The following is a 20546-nucleotide window of genomic DNA, read 5'->3' on the forward strand; positions in this document are numbered from 1 at the left end:
AAATTGTTACCTTCCCTGAAGTGTCCCTGTCCAGGGCCATGATCTTGCCTCCCATGTACCCCTAGAAAGAATAAGTACTGGATCTCTTGAGTTTCCATGTTATCTTGTCCATACCTCTTTTTTTTTTTTAGCCCTTAGCTTATGTTCTGCTACAGTTTTTTCCTAGTAATTCCTTACCTCCGTCCTCCTACCACCAAAACCAAACCGCTTAAGGGCAGAAACTCTGTGTCTTATTTATTTTTTGATTCCCAGCACACAGCTGAGAACTGACGCTTAGTAGTTGCTATGTAATTATTTAGAAAACCGAGTTGGGAAAAGATCCTTGGGGTGCTAGATAACCTTTAAAGATCTCTCCCAACCCCAGGGTTCTGGTTGATTAGAATGAGCCTGCTGACTAAGACAACATGTCTTCTACTAAGAGCAGTTAGCAAAACTTCTTTATTTTTAACATCCCTATCGTCTGGTACAACTTACCTACCTAGTTTGTACCGGTAAATGTAAGAGCAAAAAAAAAAAAGAACCATTAGATCAAATCACCAAGGGTGAGGCCTGAATACCTGTATTTTTCAAAAAGCCTCATAACTGACTTATACAGGTGTAAACCATTTAAGATGAGAAATTTATGGTTTCAATCTGGGGTCACCAAGCTTTTTCTGTAAAGTGCTAGACAGTAAATATTTTAGGATTTGCAGACTATGTATGGTCTTATCACATAGTCTTCTTAAAAAATGTTTTTCTTTTTTAAGTGGGGCAATCATTCTTAGCTTGCAGACTGTAAAGTAAACAGGCTAAAGGCTGAATGTGGCCTGTAGGCCATAGTTTGCTGACTCCTAGTCTAGACTACAAATTACTACACACATACAGGGGGAGGGCAGGAACCAGGTAAAACAGCTGATCAATCCTCAAGTAATAAAGTATATGTTAGCAGCTTTCAGTTTTAAGTTTTTACAAACAGAAATGGATTTATATTCTAACTTTCCTAAAACTACCGCTTACCATCAAATTTTGATCTGTATCAGTAGTCGTATAGTGAGAATGCTAAAGACAGAAATATATGAACTAGATGCTCTGCAAAGAAGGAGTAAGATGGAATCCCTGGCAGGCACAAAACAAGCACTCAACTACTTAGCCAAAAGGTTAGCTATTTGAACCCACCCGGAGGTAACTCAGAAGACAGGCCTGGCAACCTTCTTCTGAAAGGTCACAGCCTTGAAAATTCCATGGAGCAGTTCTACCCTGTACACATGGATTCGCCCTAAGTCAGAACTCAATGGGAACTAATAACAAGAGAATACATTAAAAGAGATCATTACACATTTATTATATCCTCAAGGACAAAAAGGAGGATGCATCTTCTTCTCTAACGAGGGTCAAGATTAAATGAGACGTAAGATGTGAAAGTACATGCCACATAATAGATTCTCAATAGTGTCTTCCTTATAAAAACCAAACAACCCTATAGGACAAAGTGGAACTGCCCCATAGAATTTCCAAGAAGTGCCTGGTGTATCTGAACTGCTGATCTTACGGTAGCAGCTGCAGCTCTTAACCACTATGCCACCAGGGTTTCCCTCTTCCTTACACGTACCAATAAATGCTTACTGAATGAGTGTCACTCTTCCCCAGGTAGACTGTAAGTACTCATTTTTTTCTCCACTTAGCAAAATGCTCAGGTATAGAATAAGATTCATCTGAATGAGTGAGAATGATGACCCTATTCCCAAAGGTTATATTAGTCACACATTATAATGCACATCCTCCTGAATTCTCTATAGTCTGGCTTCAACCTAGTTTACTCTAGGTTCATCCCTCAACGCTCTACTTCCCAGCACACTACGCTAATCATGAACAAGTATGTTTGTCAAAGGCATCCTGCACTTTCCTGCTTCCCATCTTTGTTCATGTGTCCGACTTTCTTCTCCATCCACCAATCCCAGTTGGTGCTTCTTCCATTTCCTTCCAAAGCCTTCACTGGTCAACGGATATGGAAATACTTTCTTTTGAAATCCTTTAATACCAAGAATCACTTAAATGGCATTTGGGTAGAAAATGTCTTTTACATCCCCAACAGTACTTAGCACACCCCCGATTTATTAAACTAAGCAATCATAAAATTACATTAGAAATCAAGTACTGTCCCCTACTTTGAGTCTCTTTTTAAATAATCTAAAAACCTCAGTAATTATAGTAAAAACATTATGTGGCATTATAAAGGAAAACATTGGAGACACTTATGATATTAACAGATCTGTCATTTAATGAAATGGGAAACTAAGGCCTGAGCCTTTTAATAAAATTTCTGGGAAAAAATCAGGTAACCAAAAAAAAAAAAATACTGAAAAATTGAATTTCCAAATTGTCATAGGATTTACTTTTAAAGATTCTGGCTTGCTATTTTTGAATACGTTGCAAGTAACTCCATCAGGACCATCAAATATTATAGGTATTTTTAATATGCTAAAGGGGAATAGATAAAAATTGACAGCTGCCATACTTTCAGATGGTACAATGCATTGCATGCTGAAAGTTTAAAAAATTAGTAAGAAATTTTTTAAAAGTTTAGGAGTGGTTTCCATGTCTCTGATAACCATGAAGGTACAGACTTAGAGGACTGGCACAAGTACTTTTTGAAGGAAGGCAAAAAAAAAAAAAAAAAAAAAAAATCTTGGGAGAATAAGGCTTACCTATCTTTTATAGGCAGCAGGGCTCTTGAAGGAGGGTCTCCAAAGAAGACGCCTGTCACAGAGCCAGAATCCTGTCCTCACAGCAGAAAGGTTGTACTGGGTGAACAGATGAACAAAATAAAAAATTAGCTTAAAATACACCATTCTTTTAACAACTTGGCTGAGAAAACTCAGGGTGCCAAGAGTAAAGAATGTGTAAACCTCATCAAAGTTCACAAAAGATTATGAAAGCCAAGTCTAAGTCTAAATGGATGTGTACAATGATTATTCAACTTTGCCTTCCAACAAAAGGTTTAATTGGTTTTAAAAGGTTTCATAATTCCTCTGATCAAATTATGGGATGGAAGAATTCTTGGTTTTTTAAAAAATATAATTAAAGAGGACAAAACTTTCATATTTTACCCTCACCACCACCAAATAATTCCTCAAAATGCCTGAATATATAGTTTATCAAAAATTATACCTAGAAGCCTCCCAGTTTGATAAATATTGTAAGCTCACTCAACATTCCAGTTTGTATTTGCCTTCCACCTATAGTGACAGGAAAGCTAACAACTGGACTTCACAGCTTCCCTTGCAGCTAGAGATGGCCAGAGAACAAAGTTCTGGCCAATGCAATAAAGGTGGAGATCTCTGGTAAAAGGCATCCCTTCTGGGAAAAAAGGGCAAAATACTACTAGGAGAGAGCCCTTAGCTCTTCCCTTCTGGGACATGGATACGATGCCTACGGGTCAACAATTATGATGATGAAGTTAAAAGCCACATGTTAAAGATGGTAGATCATGATGAGGAAAGGCACCCAAATCTTTGATGCCTTTCTTGACCTGCTGTATTGGCCCAGAACTGCCTGTCTGTGGACTTCTTGCCATCAAAGAAAAGTAAACTGTTTTAGACATTAGTAAGGTTTTTAATTATTTATAGTTGGAAACATTCCTGACACATGGGACTATTTAGATAAATTCTAAACACTCAAAGAAAAAATTCAGTTTGTTTTATACTTTTCTAGAGATAAGAGTACTATAAAAACACTAGGAAACAAAAACTAAAAAAAGCGTTAGAATTAAAAAAAAAAAAAAAAAACAGAAATAAAGTATGCTTTTAAACATGTAAAGACTGGTAGAATTGTCTTTTTCTCCTACATGGGAGGAACCGTTTCTTCTTCTTTGTGTACTCTCTTTTCTCTGTGCCTAAGGTTGAACACCTGTGAATGGTTTAATCTCACAGGTTCATTTTAGCAATCTTCCCATAAAGATGCTAACCCAATATGCACTCTTAATATGGGAACCAGTTGATTCTGAGAATCCATATAAAGCAAACCTGTTTATTTTCCTATTTTCTCATTTTAAAGAAATTTCATCCACTATTTTCTTCCTAATTCCCAATTACTCTTCCTACTGCTACCATAAATATCCAAGAACTAAGCTAATAAGAAAGTTCATAATAGCTATTTTATAAAAAAATTACCTACTTCATACTCAGAATTCTCTTATTTGAGTTAATTTCAAGTAAAATGAGGATTAAAAACTGCTGTGAACCACTGTATATCACAGAAATGGAGATACAGGTACACAGAAACTCAACCACAATTATCAGCTACCATGCTAAATGTGATATACTTTCTTATAAGACACTTAAAAAACTATGCAGACTTTAAAATTCTACATTTTAAAAACAATGAATTTACTTGTAAATTAAGCATCCTGCTCTTCCACACAGCTAAAGTTAAATACAAAAATTAGCAGATGAATGAAAAATATTTAGCCTCACTTGGCCATTGCAACTAGCCAAGAGACAACTACAGTTAGAACTGGATTTCAGCTTAAGACTCTAATTTCAACATTATTTAGCCCAATGTCCTCAATTTATCAAGGGAACAGCAAATAGTAAAATTAATCTACTCAAATTCACAGTTATTTACCCCAGAAATCCAAAATAGAATAAGAAGCTGATCTTAATGGGAAGATCTTCTATTTATGAAAGAAAAATTAGTTTTAGGAAATAAACAGTAAATTTTAATAATTTCCTATCAAAAATTTACCCCCCAAAAAATTCCATCTACAAGCAATCTACAAGTTTTCTGATCATTCTGAACCTCTTTACGGTCTTTTCTTTTTGGTCTTACAGAAATGACCAAAAATATCTCCATTTATAAAGTCCTTAACAAGGTTGCTACTTGTGAGTCTTTATAAAATGGAAGAATAAGAACAAACAAAGTTGCCATAGAAATAATGTCCCTTCCCCAGCACTTACCTTTCAATGGCAATCGGAGCCTTTCACAGAAACTGAATCAGCAATAGAAGGTTTTTGATAAGGATAGCCCTAAATATGAAAGGGTTTTCAGAGCCATGAAGAATACCTAAGCTCGATGGAGGGAGATTTACCAGAGGAACAAGATTTTAGTCCAGACTTCAATGGAATGTGTTTTATGAAGTCTGTCAATACCAGCTCATGCAGAAAAATCCCTCAAATAAAACATAACTTTTATAATGTCTGATCTTATATACTTAATGTCTGTAAAAGCATTTTTGTGTTATCCCCCACCCCAGATGCATTTTCAGCATTTAAACTTGGTTTCTAGCAACAGACCCTAATTTATGGGACAGCAGAAATTAAGGCTTTGATTTATGATGGGCTAATTCCACGTGAGGTCAGCATCTTCACCTGGAATTATAGTTACAAATAAATTAGGGGTCATCTATATTTAAGAACAATGGCACAACAATCTAGAAAACAAATAGGAAGTAAATGAGTACAAAATATTTCCCTTTGCAATAACAGGAAGACTGGGTTTCTTAGAAATCTTCCTAGTGACAAAAGGCCACCTTCATACTAGTATCAAGGGCAGCAGCACTGGTCATTTAATACAGCTCTATGAGGCTGGGGCTATTATTATTCTCACTTTACAGATGGGAAACTGAGGTATAGAGTGTTTAAATAACTTGCCCAGGGTCAGAGTGTCACAATCTAAGGCAGTACTGGGATGTGAATGCAGACAGGTTCCAAAGCTGATGCTCAGAATCACATGGCCTCTATGAAAAGTTAGATGTTTATATTTTATGACAACTGTTCACACTACAGCTCTGTCCTTAAAAAAATTACGAAGCATAGCGAATGGCATATAGTAGGTAGCCAAAAATTTGCTGAATGAGAAACACTATAAAATTGCCACTATTATACATATAAACAAACAAGTTTTTCTCCAAGGTATCCTTAAAATCTAATCCATGAAAACCTTGGTGCTCGGATTACTTATCTCCCTTCATACTCAAGATATATTAAGATATTCATGAAGCATCTGCCAAACTCCTGACATTTTTAAATTTATGAAGTATCATACTTAGCTCTATTGTCTTGATAAAATTTGACATTAAAACTAGTTTGAACTTTAAACACTTCAAGACAAATATACACTAAATACACACACATAAGATCAGAGTGCCACCCTATCTGTATCCCTCTGATTTAGTGGTTCTCGGCCGGATGTGATTCTGCCCACTGGGGACATGTGGCAACATCTGGAGACATCTGTGGTTGTGACAGCTGGGGAGGAGCAGCAGATGTTACCGCATCTAGTGGATAAACATTCTACAATGCACAAGGCAGCCACCACAACGGAGAATTATCTGGCCCAAGACGTCATGCCAACATTACTCAAGATCCTAAGTAAGACAAGGGAAACTACCCAACTTGCAGAGCAAAGTTCTGACCTGAAGGGGGCACCAAAAAAGAAGAGTCTCCCCAAACACCATTAACAATAATAGGAACCCATCTTGTACCTGCTCTCCCAAGCTACTTGACTGAAGATACACCGTAAGGAGAGGGTAAAGTTAACCATTTTAATTGCGTCAGCAGCTCGCCTCTTCCTGAAGTTTCAATTTGGAAGCTAAATAGTCTCAACAGTTGACAAATATTCCCAAATAAAACGGAAGGCATTCCTAAGCAATACAAAACTTCACCCCAATCAAATAAACTTGAAATATTGTTATTCTTATTAAATAATCCCCAAAGAATTGAGGAAAAAATAGTGGTCTTTAAGCCCTTGCTTTCTGCATAAAACAGAATTAAATGGTTCAAGTCAGTGACAAGATATTAATATACTATGAAAAAAATTCTCCAAGAATCAACTCCTGTGTGTTCCTGCTTAGGATATGCACACACCCCTTCCGGTCCCATCTCCCTATTCCAGCCTCAAAGTCCAGCTCAAAGGCCCACTTCAAATCCTGTCCACACCAAACTCACTCCTTTCCAACTTATGCTCTAGCAGAGCAATGAAGTTAAAAACTCCTCAACGGTAAGCAATGGTTTTATATGTAACTTTCTGCATCTTCAGAATTAACAACCAATATATGGTCTTGTGGACAGTTGCTAAAATCTATGTTTTCTGCTTTTACCTATTATATAGCAAGAATATTTAACTCTTCCCATGAAAAGAAATGAGAGAGAGAAAAAAGAAATGGAATAAAGCATTTTACCTCCTCTTCACTTTCTTTATCTTCATCATCTGAAGATTCTTCCTGGTTTTTCTTTTCATCTTCATCACTACTAGATTCATCTGAGAGAATTTCAGGACATTTGGTTTGCTTAGCCTTCCTCGCCATTCCAGAACTGTTCCGTTCCTTTTTGCTGCCTTTACTAGAAGTTTTTTTGGATTTTGGCAGTGGCTGAATAAAAAAACACACATATATATTCACACACATATATATAAAGATAACACCAATGAAGTACAGTCGTGCATCACTTAACGTCCATGATACACAGGATGTTACGCAACTTGGATGTTGTACAAACACCGTATTATATACAGGCAGTCCCTGGGTTACGTGCCCAGTCCTGCCCGTTGTTCTACCCACCAGAGGAGCAGGAGCAGCCCAGGTCCAGCAGCCCGTGAGAGAGCCCAAGCGCTGTATCCACTGGATACAGGAGGCCAGCCTTGCCAGGTGCGTGGGTGCCCGCAGGCCAGGGGCTGCACTGGCAGCTAGAAGGGGGCTTTGCTCTCGTGGTGGGGGGGGGGCAGAGAGAGAGGTGGCTGTAGGGACTGGGCGGGGAATGGGTGTGCCAGTGCTGGGAGCGTAGCTGGCGGTGGTGGCCCTGGCTACTGCTGCCCTACTGGTGCAGCTGCCATCACTACCCAGGGCCAGGTGGCCTGTGATAGCCCTGGGCCCTGGCGACCCGCCAGCACCCCAGGCAGGAACGGAGGAGTCATGGCAAGCCAGCTGGGTGGATTCAAGCTACCGATCTTTCGATTAGCAGCCACAGCTCTTAACCGCTGTGCCATCAGGGCTCCGCTTAGCAACCCTGTTGCCGTTGAGTCAATTCTGACTCATAGCGACCTTATAGGACAGAGTAGAACCACCCCATTGGGTTTCCAAGGAGCACCTGGTGGATTCAAATTGCCGAGCTTTTGGTTAGCAGCCGTAGCTCTTAACCACCACACCACCAGGGTTTCCCCGCTTAGCAAAAGACTCTTCAAACAGTGAAAGGAATTTGTATTCTAGGTTCTGACATAGGACTAGAAGCCCAATTACACAGTGTTAAGCTCAGTTGCTTATGCTTTATTACAATATTTTGAGTTAGACCTGTAATTTATTTCATTCTTATAAGCATCAAATTTGTTGCACTCAAGGGAAAGGGGGAGTTTATGGTAATGCTGGTGGAATGTTTTGGATGGTGGCACAACATGAAAATGTAGTCAGTGTCACTGAATTATTAATGTGGAAGTTGTTGTGTTGGTGTGTTTTAACCATTAAAAAAAAAAAAGTCACAGCCAGGAGAGTTCCTTGCTTTACAGGTCGTGCCAATACAAGAGTTGGGAGCAACCATCTGTAAAGAAAATGAAATCTGACCACTAATTATATATCTTGAATCTGTAAATCGACTATACTGTTTATATTCATAACACTCTAGGCTTTACTTTCAATATAAAACCTATAACCAAGCCCACTGTCGCTGAGTTGATCTCAACTCGTAGTGACCTTACGGACAGAATAGACCTACCCCATAGGGTTTCTAAGGCTGTAAATCTTTACGGAAGTAGACTGCCACATTCCCCTCACATGGAGCAGCTGATGGGTTTGAAGTACTGACCCTCTGGTTAGCAGCCGAGTGCTTTAACCACTGTACCACCAAGGCTTCTTTCAGGATTCCCTGTTCATATTTTGCCGATGAAATGAAGTTAAACTCTAAGAATGCTGGGTATTTTAATTATGAAAACCAATTAAGAACCACAAAAATAACTGCACTATTACTTTGATATTCAATTAAACTATGCATATTTTAAAAGCACAGTAGCTCACTTGAGGAAAACGCATGATTCTAATAACCAACAAATCTAATTTTTAAATGCTTTCTTAGAAGAGTATTTGCTAAATTCTGAAACTGAAAACCATAAAATAATCGTGTATAACAAAAGGATCTAAAAAGACATACACTAAGAAATTATTATTTATTCCTGAAAATACAGATATCTTTTATGTTCTTGGGGCCCTAGTAGGACAATGTTTAAGAGCTCGGCTGCAACCAAAAAGGTCAGCTGTTCAAAGGCACTAGCAGCTCCCTGGAAACTCTATGGGGCGGTTCTACTCTATCCTATGGGGTCGCTAGGAGTCAGAATCGTTGGCAATGGGTTTGGTTTGGTTTTTATGTTCTTAAATTTCTGCCTATATTATTTTTTCTAATTAGCAAAAACATCAAGGGAAAATTCTGTAACATAACCTCAAGACAGATATTCAATTGTATAAACATCTGTGGTAATTTCAGGTAAGATCTTTTGTGAAACTAGTAGAACCACAGGTCCTTTCTCTCACAGGAGCTCCCGGTCTTCTCAAGGTCACTGTCACCTGCACAAACATTAAGAAAATGTGGCTGCTCTGTATACATGTAATGTTCTAAGGCCATCTACAAACAAACCACAGGATAGTCGGCTCAAAGCTTCTAAAGGCAGACTGGGAAACAGCCAATCTAGGTCACTCCAGAAATTTTAAGTTAGTGGACCAATCAAGGAAGTTTCTCAGAGTGGATTCTCTACAAGAAACTGCCTTGGATATATGTAGATATCCTTGTAAACTCAACAATTAACATTCAAAACCAGGAACCAAATCCATCTGGGTAAATTCTCCACTGGCTTTATTTGGAGAAAAAGTGACTCACTGGAGTTCTGGTATTGTATTAAAGATCCACAATTATCCGAAAGGGCTTTTAGAATATTCCTTCTTTTTCTAACTACATACTGTAAGGTTGGATTTTCTTTTTATACTTCAAGCAAAACAAATACATTGGAACAGAGTAATACAGAAACAAGACATTAAAGAGATTTAAAAAAAAAAAAACATAAACTAACTCCCAGAAATCACTTTTCAGCCAAAAAACAGACAGGCCTACAGTGAACAGCAGTAATACCGCGAGGGATGTGTTCCTCAGAACAATCAACCATCCGAGACCAAAAGGGCAGCATTTGCCCAAAAACCAAGTTCAGAAAGCAGGAAAAGGTGGCATAAAGATGGACAAATGGAAATGAGGAACTCAGGGAGGTAGTGGGTACAGTACTGTCACAATGAAGGGATTGCAACTCATATCTCGAAATGAAGGGATTGCAACTCATGTCTCGAAACAAAATGTATATAAATTGCTGAATGGAAAACTAACTTGCTCTGTAAACCTTCACCCAAACCACAATAAAATGTTCAAAAAAAAAAAAAAAAGAATCACTGCCTTAAATGAACTAGATTTTGTATAAACACCAGAGGAAAAAATAAAGGCAATGCCTAATCATGATTAAAGCATTAAAAAATTTTTATGGAATTAAAGTTTAAACATTTTTTTATATTTAAAAGTTAATGCCTCTCTTCTGACTCATTTTTTTTTTAAAGTAGAGCTAGTTTTCATACAAAAGATTACCTGTTAATATGTAACGGGCTTAACACTGTTACTTAAAATTTTTTCAGTTTTCACTTTAAATCTAGTAAATGTCAATATAATCCACAGAAACAAAAGCTCTTGAGATCCTCATTGATTTTTAACAAGGTAAATGGGTCCTGAGTCTAAAATGTTTGAAAATCACCAAGAAAAAGATGAATATAAACATCTCTCTCCTAACTCAGGCAACTTAGTAATTGCTCCTAGGGGACCAGTGGCCTAACCTGCCATATGAAATTCTTAAAAAGTACACGCAGAGCCATAGTAAACATTTGGAAAATAAAAAAATAACCTCTCATCTTTAAATACGCCAATTTAAAACACACACACACAAAAAAATCATACCCCTTGCTTGGTTTGAACCCCTTGACTATACGACAAAAGTTTAATACTCTGTTAGCTCCTATCTGTCCTTGTCCAGTTAATGGTAATCAGGATGAAGGGCAGGTAAAACAAAGTCCTGGAGGTATTTTCTGGTTTCTATTCTTTATGCCTATTCCCCTAGCCAGGTGGTGTGCCCCTCAACTCCCAGGCCCACTAAATCTTTTGACTTTCTTTTCTGTCGAAATGAGAAAAAGTATGAAAACCTTTGCTGACAGACTTATTACAAACTGAAAATGCAAGGTCATGTAAGCAAAACTTCAACAGACATTTTAAGTTGCTGATGTCAGTTGTCACCGTTAAATAATTATGGTAAACATAATTTAGATTTTAGGAAGAATAGAAAATTAGTGTCATTTTACTGCCCCATCCAGTTCCTGGGCTCTGCTAAGGACTCTGGAAACCCAATCCTGGAAACATATAAGAGCTTTTTTGGTTGTTTTTTCATGACGTTATTGTAGCATATAGAAAATACCCACTTTGAATACACTCCACGTCTTGTCTTTCCCGACCTGGTTATAGGATGCATCCCCTAACCTAATACCTGAACCCAGCCTGTTCCTATCCTTCCAGTACTTTCTAGAGACATAAACCAGGACACTTATTTTGTATTTTCTGCCCCACCTGAGTTTAATTTAATAAATAATTATCTTTCTTAATCTAGTATCTCCTATCTACGGAGCGTATCCCTATGCTGCCTACGTTATTTCTGTCATGAAACTGTTGAAGGTATGCCTATGGAAGGCATATTCTTGGAACATAGGAAATATCACCAAATGCTAATAGCAATGATGCTGTTAACTAAATTATTGTTTCATAAAAATATGAAAAGGCTATAATTTATCATTTACTATAAAAATAGAACAAAATTGATTCTTACTTTGCCAGAAGGCTTTGGATGCATTAAGAAATTCAAGATCCGCTTCACCAGTTCGCTATTTACACCTGATCTCTCCAAATCAAGAACCTCACAGATGCTCTTTAACATGGCATTTCTGAATCTAAAACAGAAAATGAAAGAAACCAAAGTGATTATGTAGGAAATTTATGAACATTCTCCATGACATGAAGCCAACAGCCAACCAAATCCAGTCTGCTCAGTTATATACCTAAAAAAAAGCAGCCAATGTTTTGCTGAATCTTAAAGGTATTCCTAATAATCTTAATTAGTATACTAAATATGATAAAATAATTAACAAATTGAAAACACCATTTACCAATTAAAAGTTTTAAAAGTAATATAAGAATAAGCTAACTTTACTAGAAAATTACACAATGTTATACTTTTCAATACTATAAAATTCAGGGAATTAATCCTTCTGCCTGATGATTTAGTATTATTTTTCTCCTCAGCATTCCTACTAATGATACTGTTTCAGTGAAGGAATAGGTAATCACCTGTATTATTTAAAGCTCTTCAACTACAGAGATTTAAGAAACAAAAGCTCTAGGAATGTACCATCTAGCTTGCATTATTCTGAAGGATACTGTTTCCATCAAATTCATTAACTTCAAAATGTTTATATGGTACCTATAAAGAGGGGAACAGAGTGACCGAGGACAGGCCTGGGAAATATTTTTCACTATGTTCCCTCTTGGAACTTTTGAATTTTAGACTACCTGAATGATTTTCTGGTATCACTCTTCTAGGAAACAGAAATTTAACAGTTTTCATTAATCTTGATATATGCTACTTATATTGGAAACTAATATATTTCAAGTTAATAGTTACGAAGACAAGTCAGGTCTTGACATTTAAAGCCAAAGAATTAATCTACTGAAAATCTATGACTGATCATATTCAAATGTTAAAAAAAGTAATTAATTTTAAAGTTTGTACATTGAAACACGACACTTACAAAAACAACTTACTTTTTCAACATTTCTTCCTTCTTTTTATATTGAACACTTCCTTTTTCAAATGGAAAGCCACTGAACTGACCCACATTCTTCTTTAAAGAGGACACCTGAAAATGTTTCTCTTATTAATGTTATATATTACCCAGTAATGTACACAAGAAAAAACTAAAAACAGTATCTGTCTCCAAGTTACAATGTTTTTTCCCCAACATTTTATTCTGAACTGAATAGTAATGTTACTAATATGTTAACGTTATAAAAGGTCTACAATCTTAATTCTTTGAAAAATCACATTATGAATCTAAATTTCCATCTGAAAATTTTTACTTGTAATTATAAAACCACAACTAAATGTTATTTGACAGTACCAAGGGATATGGAAAGGTACTACCTAAAAAGATGGCCCCTTTCCTAAGTAACTTACTTTATTATTTTCCAATTCAGAAAGTCAGGGATTTTATTCTTTGAAATTCAAAAGAACAGACAGCATCCCAAAAAGTTAGTATCATTTACTAGTTATGGACTTGTATGAATTACACTGATTAGGATAGAATGAGATAATACACGTGGAAATAAATTATGCCACGCTTCAAATGTTCTATTCTAAATGGCAAACTTTACCTTGCCCACGCACAACCCAAAGCAGTTTTCTCAATTTCGAAGTTATGTGTACAGTACAATAACTGAGTAAATGAAACACTGATTTATTCTAACAAATCCTTCGGCAAAGAATTACCATGTTATCTATCAGATATTTGTTCAAAATGAGATAAAACTGTACTGAATCATTTTTCTGAATGGCTAGAACATCAAAAATAAATTTAATACATTTAAAAATTAGTAAAATTACAATCTGGATTTCTTAATTAGAAATTTCAGTTTTGGTTACAAACAACTGCAGTAAAAAGAGCCCTGGATATTACAGCCCTAGTGGCTAAAATCAGCTATGTGTCCTGTGACAAGTCATTTAATAAGTGTGTCTCAGTATGTTCACTTGTTAATTGTTAGGGTCCTTTCCAGCACGAAAATTATGCTTCTGTTGTGAAGTATTTTAATACATAAACAGGCTTCTAGGTTAGAGATTAAAACAAAAACAAAAAACAACTCTTACTGTGCCTGGTCTGTTGTAAAGCAGTTTGTGTAGATTTCTAAGTTCATCTGTTTTCTTCTTACTCAGAAAGAAATGTATCCTTTCAATTTCACAAAGTTTCTGTCCCTTTCCTAGAAAAAATACCATAATAATTAAATACCCACTGCTTGTTAATACATATACCAAATTAATTTTAATGAGATTTCACAGCATAATTTACGTATACTTTCTACTCTAATAAGGTAGGTTAAAGAAAATTATATGGAAAGTATAGTGCTACTTACCAGACGGTAAAAACTAAGCACTACTAACATTTTGTCTATTTAGGCATTTTCACCACAAAATGAAAGGAACACAGAATAAACTTACCTTGTGCAATTGTAAATGGCTCTCTCTGTAAGGAAGAGACTTGCATTGTCAACCTCTCCACTTTTTTCTTCTCTCTCTTGCCTTCCACGATGAGACTTTTTTCTAGAAATTAGTTTAATATTTCTTAAGCAACAGAAAGCTTAAAGAATGTATTAACTTTATTAGATACACATATAGAAAAAAATTTCAAAAGACCAAAAACCAAACCCACTGCCATCAAGTTGATTCTGACTCATGGTGACCCTCTAAGACAGAGAACTGACCCAAAGGGTATCCAAGGATGTGAATCTTTAAGGAAGCTGACTGCCACATCTTTCTCCCTCAGATCAGTTAGTGGGTTTGAACTGTCGACCTTTTGAGCCCAGAAACTAAATATCTAACTTTTCTCCTAGGTAGTTTTAAAAAGCAAATGATAAAAACACTTGATAAGTTAATGGCACCACTGAAGTTTTTTTTTTAGAGTAACATGCTACTTAGCTGGCAACCTCACAGGGGACCCAGTTTTTTAAAAAAATAATCAGAAGAACTTTTACGCAATTACATTTACTGCTATGGAAGTCCATTCACTTTACATACTTGTATAAAAAAAAACTATGTAGGCCCTAATTTAAGCCTATTTGTACAGACATGATTCTATAAATTGTGATTCACAGTTTATTATACATCAGAAACAGCAAGCTTAAATGAAGAACATAAAGGCTTCAAAAGATATTCTGAGAACAGCAATAATTTAGTAAGCTGACAGAAGAGATAAAAACAAGGACCTCAAGGCCAGGGCTTCGAACCATTCCTTCCTCTATTCCCTGTTGAGTCCGTGGCCAAGGAAGCACAATCAGAAAAGACTTGTTTGAATTTTTAAAATGTGGGTGAGCCAAAACAATAGCTGGAATTGAAAAAATTACAAGTCGAAGCCCTGCAAGCAACCTCATCTCCCTCTTAGAAAACCAAGGCAGTGTATACATTGCATAGCAACCAAATCTCTTGCCCATCGGTGTTGGAAAAAGCGGTGCCCTGCTCAAAGATGGCAGCCAACCATGCAGATGTTAATGTGTGCAGCTCTCCACGGTCCTGCCAAGAATCCAATCTCACGCATCAGGCAACTAAAAGGGCCCACTATGGCTCTTCTAAGTCTCCCATTCCAGCGCTTTGACCCATAATTTTTCCTGTCCCTGTCGGGAAGGTGGGGCAACCTGATTCTGAACCTCTGTCCCTGCAGAGATGATAAATGAGCATTTGAATTCTTCCCTGAGATTCAGTTCTGAAAGAACCTACTCATTCCCACATACCAGCCCTCAGAGGTGGCTTCCACTCCCCCTGACCTTTCTGAAGGGCTTCAGCTCTGGCATTTTGTAACCCCCTGCAATCTCCATGGGGTGATTTCTGATGTTTTTAGTGAAGGCCTGGGGAGAGCAGGTTTTCTCTTCTTATCTTCCACCTCATTTAGGTCCCCTCACAATTCCATGTGAATTGAAGGGGCTGAGTACCCTGTACTGTTTAATAAAAATTATTTTTAAAAAAAGTACAACAAAAAAAACCATATACATATTAAAACTTAAAATGTTAACCTTGTGTTTATCTAAAACCATTCACCTAGTGACTGAAATAAAGTCTAAGAGGACATTGTGTGTGTGTGTGTGTGTAAATATATACTGAATGCCTATTTTATGTAAAGCCATACTAGATACTAAAGGGGAATGAAGCGATAACTAAGACATTGATCACTTCTTGAAAGAGAGCATGTCTACTAGAGGAAATGAGATACAAATATACTCCAATGTAGATGATAAAACACCTTAAGATACAAATAAAAGCTCTATAAATTGAAGAGGGAGTCATTATTTTGGACTAGAGAAAAAGGGTCACGACACTGGAGCTGCATAACTATAGCTGATGCTTACAGATCAACATAGACAACAGAGCACACAAGGGCCACAGTCAGGGCAACTTCTTAGACATAGCCAGGCACCTTGCAAGAAGAAGTTCCTAGGCTTGAAGGCAAAGGACCACAGACATGGGGGACGTCTACCTACTCAACTTGCGCAACATAATTCATAAAGACAAAGTTCTGCATCCTACTTTAGTGAATAGCGTCTGGGGTCTTAGAAGATTGTGAGTGGCCAACTAAGATACAACTATCAGTCTCTTACCATCTGGAGCAAAAGATAATTAAGAAAACCAAAGATCCAAAGAAGTAATTAGTCCAAAGGACTAGTGGATCACATGAACCACAACCTACACCTCGAGACCAGAACTAGAGGTGCTCAGCTATCACTACCAACAAGTCCGACTGGGCTCACAACAGAGGGTCCTGCATAAGGTGGGAGAAAAATTTCAAAACCAAAATCAAATTCACAAAAAAGACTAGACTTACTGGTTGGACGGAGATTAGAAGAACCCTAACTAAGACTTATGGCCCTAAGACATTCTTCTAAACTGGAACTGAAGCCATTACTGGAAACAACCAAACCACAGAAAGGCCCATAAGATAAACAACATCTGAGAGAAACGTGTTTCTTAGAACAATCCACTATATGAGATCAAAAAGGCAACACCTGCTCAAAAGCAAAGATGAGAACGCAGGAAGAGGTAGTAACTCAGGACAAAAGGAAACTGGGAACCTAGGACAGAAATAGGGTTAGGGCAGACAGGTTGTAAGGAATGGAAACAATGTCATGGAACACTGAATACAAACTATCCAATGGTAAACTAATTTGCTATGGAAGCTTTCACCTAATGCACGTACACACACACACACAAAAAGAACAGATTAGTCACAGAGAAGCAAGCAGAGATGGGGAAAAAGAGATGCCATGTCACATAAAGATCACCAAGGAACAGAAGTTAAAAAGAGACAAGGACATTCCCCCAGAGCCAACAGACAAAGAAATCCTTCCCCTAAAGCCTATGCCCTAAATTCAGACTTCTAGCCTCCGAAACTGTGAGAAAATAAATTTGTTTCCTAAAACAACAAAAAAAAAGGACACTGAAGCTGGCTTTGAAGGACATGTAAAGCTTGAAGATGTATTTGCACAGACAAGACATGGATTTCAGCAGATATATTCTGGTATATTCCAAAGAATGAAGAGAAAGCACTCTAAGGCAGACACTATTATCACTCCTCTTCCTTTCCCTGCGTAATCTGAACCATTCCTTGCCTTTTACTATCATCTAAGCTATACCCTGGTGGCGTAGTGGTTAAGTGCTACGGCTGCTAACCAAGAGGTCGGCAGTTCGAATCCACCAGGCGCTCCTTGGAAACTCTATGGGGCAGTTCTACTCTGTCCTATAGGGTTACTATGAGTTGGAATCGACTTGACGGCAGTGGTTTTTTAACAAGCTATAAGCTAATGACTTCCCAGATCAACTACTATGTATGCCAACGGGACAGCTCTACTTCATGAACTACAGGTGCCTAAATTCAAAACAGGAGTCATAATCATCTTCAAACTTGCTCACCTCCGTCAATTATTTTCTTCAGCAAATGGTAATACCATACACACAGCTGCCTGAGACAGAAACCGAGGCATCATCTTTGAAACTGTCACTCTCTCTTTTACCACAAACCCCAACCACAAAACCACTGCCTAATTTGGTCACTCTGACCTCTTGCTTGGCAAAGATGTCATTAATTTTACTGCTTTGCTTCCATGAAAACTAAGTAGTAGAGGTAAACTTTCAGGGCTAAAAAAAAATTTCAGGGCTAGGTGAATAAAAACATTCAAAATTTTGGTTTTTCCACAAATACCTCAAAGGAGTGAAACAGAATAATAACTAGAACTATATCATTTTTAAAATAAAATTACCATTCAAAAAAAAATTACAATTTATTCATCCAGAACAAAATGAGGGCTTCTTTGAACTACTGCCAGTCCCCCCAAGCATTACTGTGTCAGCCACATCAGCCATTAATAGTATTTTTACATGACATCTTTCTTTCTTTCTGACATAAAGAAAATATTCATCATCTACTGTGGTGTCCCAACCATGCCCTAAAAAATGACTAAAATATCAACAAAAAATTGGAGGAAAGTGCTGAGAAAGTCTTTGACCAGAAGTGATATTGCAGTTAATTTCCAGTCACTGTATTATGAATTTAAAAATAATTTCTATTTTTTTTTCTAAGCGTTTTTGTACCCAATTATGGACGCACTCCCTTCTTAAAGCACATACCACTTTAAACAAACAAAAGACGTACCTTGTAATCTCAACCTAGACTGCATTTATAAGATGCTGATCGTAGACAGCTTTACACTTTATATTTAGACTTAAAAGAAACTGACAGTTAAACTTGGATTTGGGAAGAAAACTTCCAAACTCTTCCCAAGTTTGGCTGAGGTGTAGGCATATACTAAGTAAGCCTAGACTGGGCTAATACAGAAAAATGCCAGAATATGTGAGTTGAATTTTTAAATAGTTAAAAACATCTTAGGAAGTTTAAACACCTCAAAGATGCCTCACGCCATGCATCTTGGATAAACAGGCACAGCACTCGACTCTGTCGTGTTCTTCTGCTTCATGCCTTCAGTCAAATAATCTTTAATATCGTCCTCCCTTAGACCTGGCTGCCCAGTTGTTAAGGCTCAGCTGCTAATCAGAAGGTTGCAGTTCGAATCCACCAGCTGCTCCTTGGAAACGCTGCGGGGCAGTTCTACTCTGGCCCATGGGGTTGATAGGAGTCAGATTCAACTTGACTTCACTCAGTTTTGATTTTAAGTCACATTCAGGTCCAAAAAATGATAGCTCTGAGTCCATACTTCCTTTTAAGGTACAAGTAGCAACAGCTCTCAGCAGTGTTTCCCCGTGAAAAGAAACCTCCCGAAGTTTAGCAAAAATAAAAATATTTTAAATATATGAAAATATTTACAAGACTAGTACAAATGACTTCTCTTAGTTTTAAGATGAAGATTCTCTTTAAAGAACCTGCAATAACTTCATAAGGCAAAATAAATGCATAATTACTAAAAAGTAAAAAAAAAATTAACTCAGTAACTTTAAAGGCTAACGTACACACCGATTTAAAAAAAAAAAAAAAAGAAAGAAAGACCTTACAAACTTCCTGTCAAAAGATGAAATGTTATGAACGTAGCTAGCTGGCAAGAAGTCAACTACACTCCCAGAGTCACTACAGCAATGCTAACGAGTGTAAACGGAACACTGGAATTCACAAAGCTAACTGTACATTTCGCACACATTCCTGCTGCAAATCATTACTTCAATGCCTTTAAGCGCAAAAAGAGCAAAAAAGCTGTTTTCTACAAGAAAAACTTGCAACTAAAATATCCATCGAAACAGACAAGACTTCCGCCCACCTTTTTCTTCCTCTTCTTCTTCCTCTTCCTCCTCGTCCTCATCCTCCTCTTCACTTTCCTCTCTCGTGCCGGGCATCTCGGGGTCCTTCTCGGACGCGGGCTGGGCGGGGGTTCCTTCTCCCTCTGCAGCGGGGGCCGAGGAGGACATGCTGTTGTTGACCTGCGGGCGGGGTGGAAGCTTGAGGTCCCGGCCCCGGAGGCGCCCTAGGGTCACACCCTCGCCAGCCCACGACGGCGCCAGGTGTGAAGGACTGCGACCAGGGGGCGGCGGCACACCGATCCTCAAAGTTGCCTTCTCCTGCAGCTGGGACAGCTGCGCTCGCTCCCCTGGGGCGGGTTCCCTCCTGCTCCGCCCGCTGTCAGGGATTCCTGAGGTGGGAACCCACGGGGCCGAGCCCGCCCTCTCCCGCCGCCCCGCGCGCCCGGCCCGCGCCTGCGGGCGGCTCCAATCCCCTCCCCCGCCCGGCCGCCTTCCAAAAGGCCGCGTTCGTCCCCGTCGCCCTCGGCGGGCGCAGGCGGGCGCCGCGGCTGCCTCTCGGCCTCCACTGCCCCCGACGAAGCTCTCACCGCAGGGCCCGGACGCCGCAGGCCTGGCGCGCGAGGCCACGAGGAGGCTCCGGGAAGCGGTGGCGACGGTGGACGCAGAAGAGAAGGCGCGCGGGACGCTCTCGCGCGTGACGCTCGCGCCGCGCTCTCGGCTCCCCAGAATCAACAAGATTTTCAAAATGGCGGTTCGGGAAGGAAAGCGGGAATGCGGCGGCCAATCAGCGGCGCGAGATGGGAGTTGGCGGGCGCGGGCCGGGAGGCGGGGCGGGCCGGCGCCTCCGCGGGAAGCCCGGGGCGGGGCTGCGTCGGGGTTCCCCGGGCGCGGGTGGAGGGGCTGCGCGCTCCGGGGCCGACGCTCCGGGTACCCCCGGCTGCGTGTGGCGGTCGGTCGGCGGC

The 20546-nt window shown here is 38.8% G+C and overlaps 1 protein-coding gene across 2 annotated transcripts in view; it reads right to left on the minus strand.

Annotated features, from left to right (window-relative positions):
- Positions 1-20253, minus strand: part of DEK (DEK proto-oncogene) — a 32869-nt gene extending 12616 nt beyond the window's left edge. For both annotated transcript variants that reach the window (XM_049884695.1, XM_049884688.1), the window contains exons 1-7: positions 20172-20253; positions 19605-19764; positions 14296-14397; positions 13948-14057; positions 12849-12943; positions 11857-11977; positions 7157-7345 (exon numbers count right to left, since the gene is read on the minus strand). In XM_049884695.1, coding sequence (XP_049740652.1) covers positions 7157-7345; positions 11857-11977; positions 12849-12943; positions 13948-14057; positions 14296-14397; positions 19605-19752 — 765 coding nt within the window. In that variant the 5' untranslated portion in view covers positions 19753-19764; positions 20172-20253. The remainder of the gene's footprint in view (positions 1-7156; positions 7346-11856; positions 11978-12848; positions 12944-13947; positions 14058-14295; positions 14398-19604; positions 19765-20171) is intronic.
- Positions 20254-20546: the final 293 nt, after the last annotated feature.

Source organism: Elephas maximus, chromosome 1 (genome assembly GCF_024166365.1).
Source record: "Elephas maximus indicus isolate mEleMax1 chromosome 1, mEleMax1 primary haplotype, whole genome shotgun sequence".
In the NCBI taxonomy this organism is placed as follows: Eukaryota; Metazoa; Chordata; class Mammalia; order Proboscidea; family Elephantidae; genus Elephas; species Elephas maximus.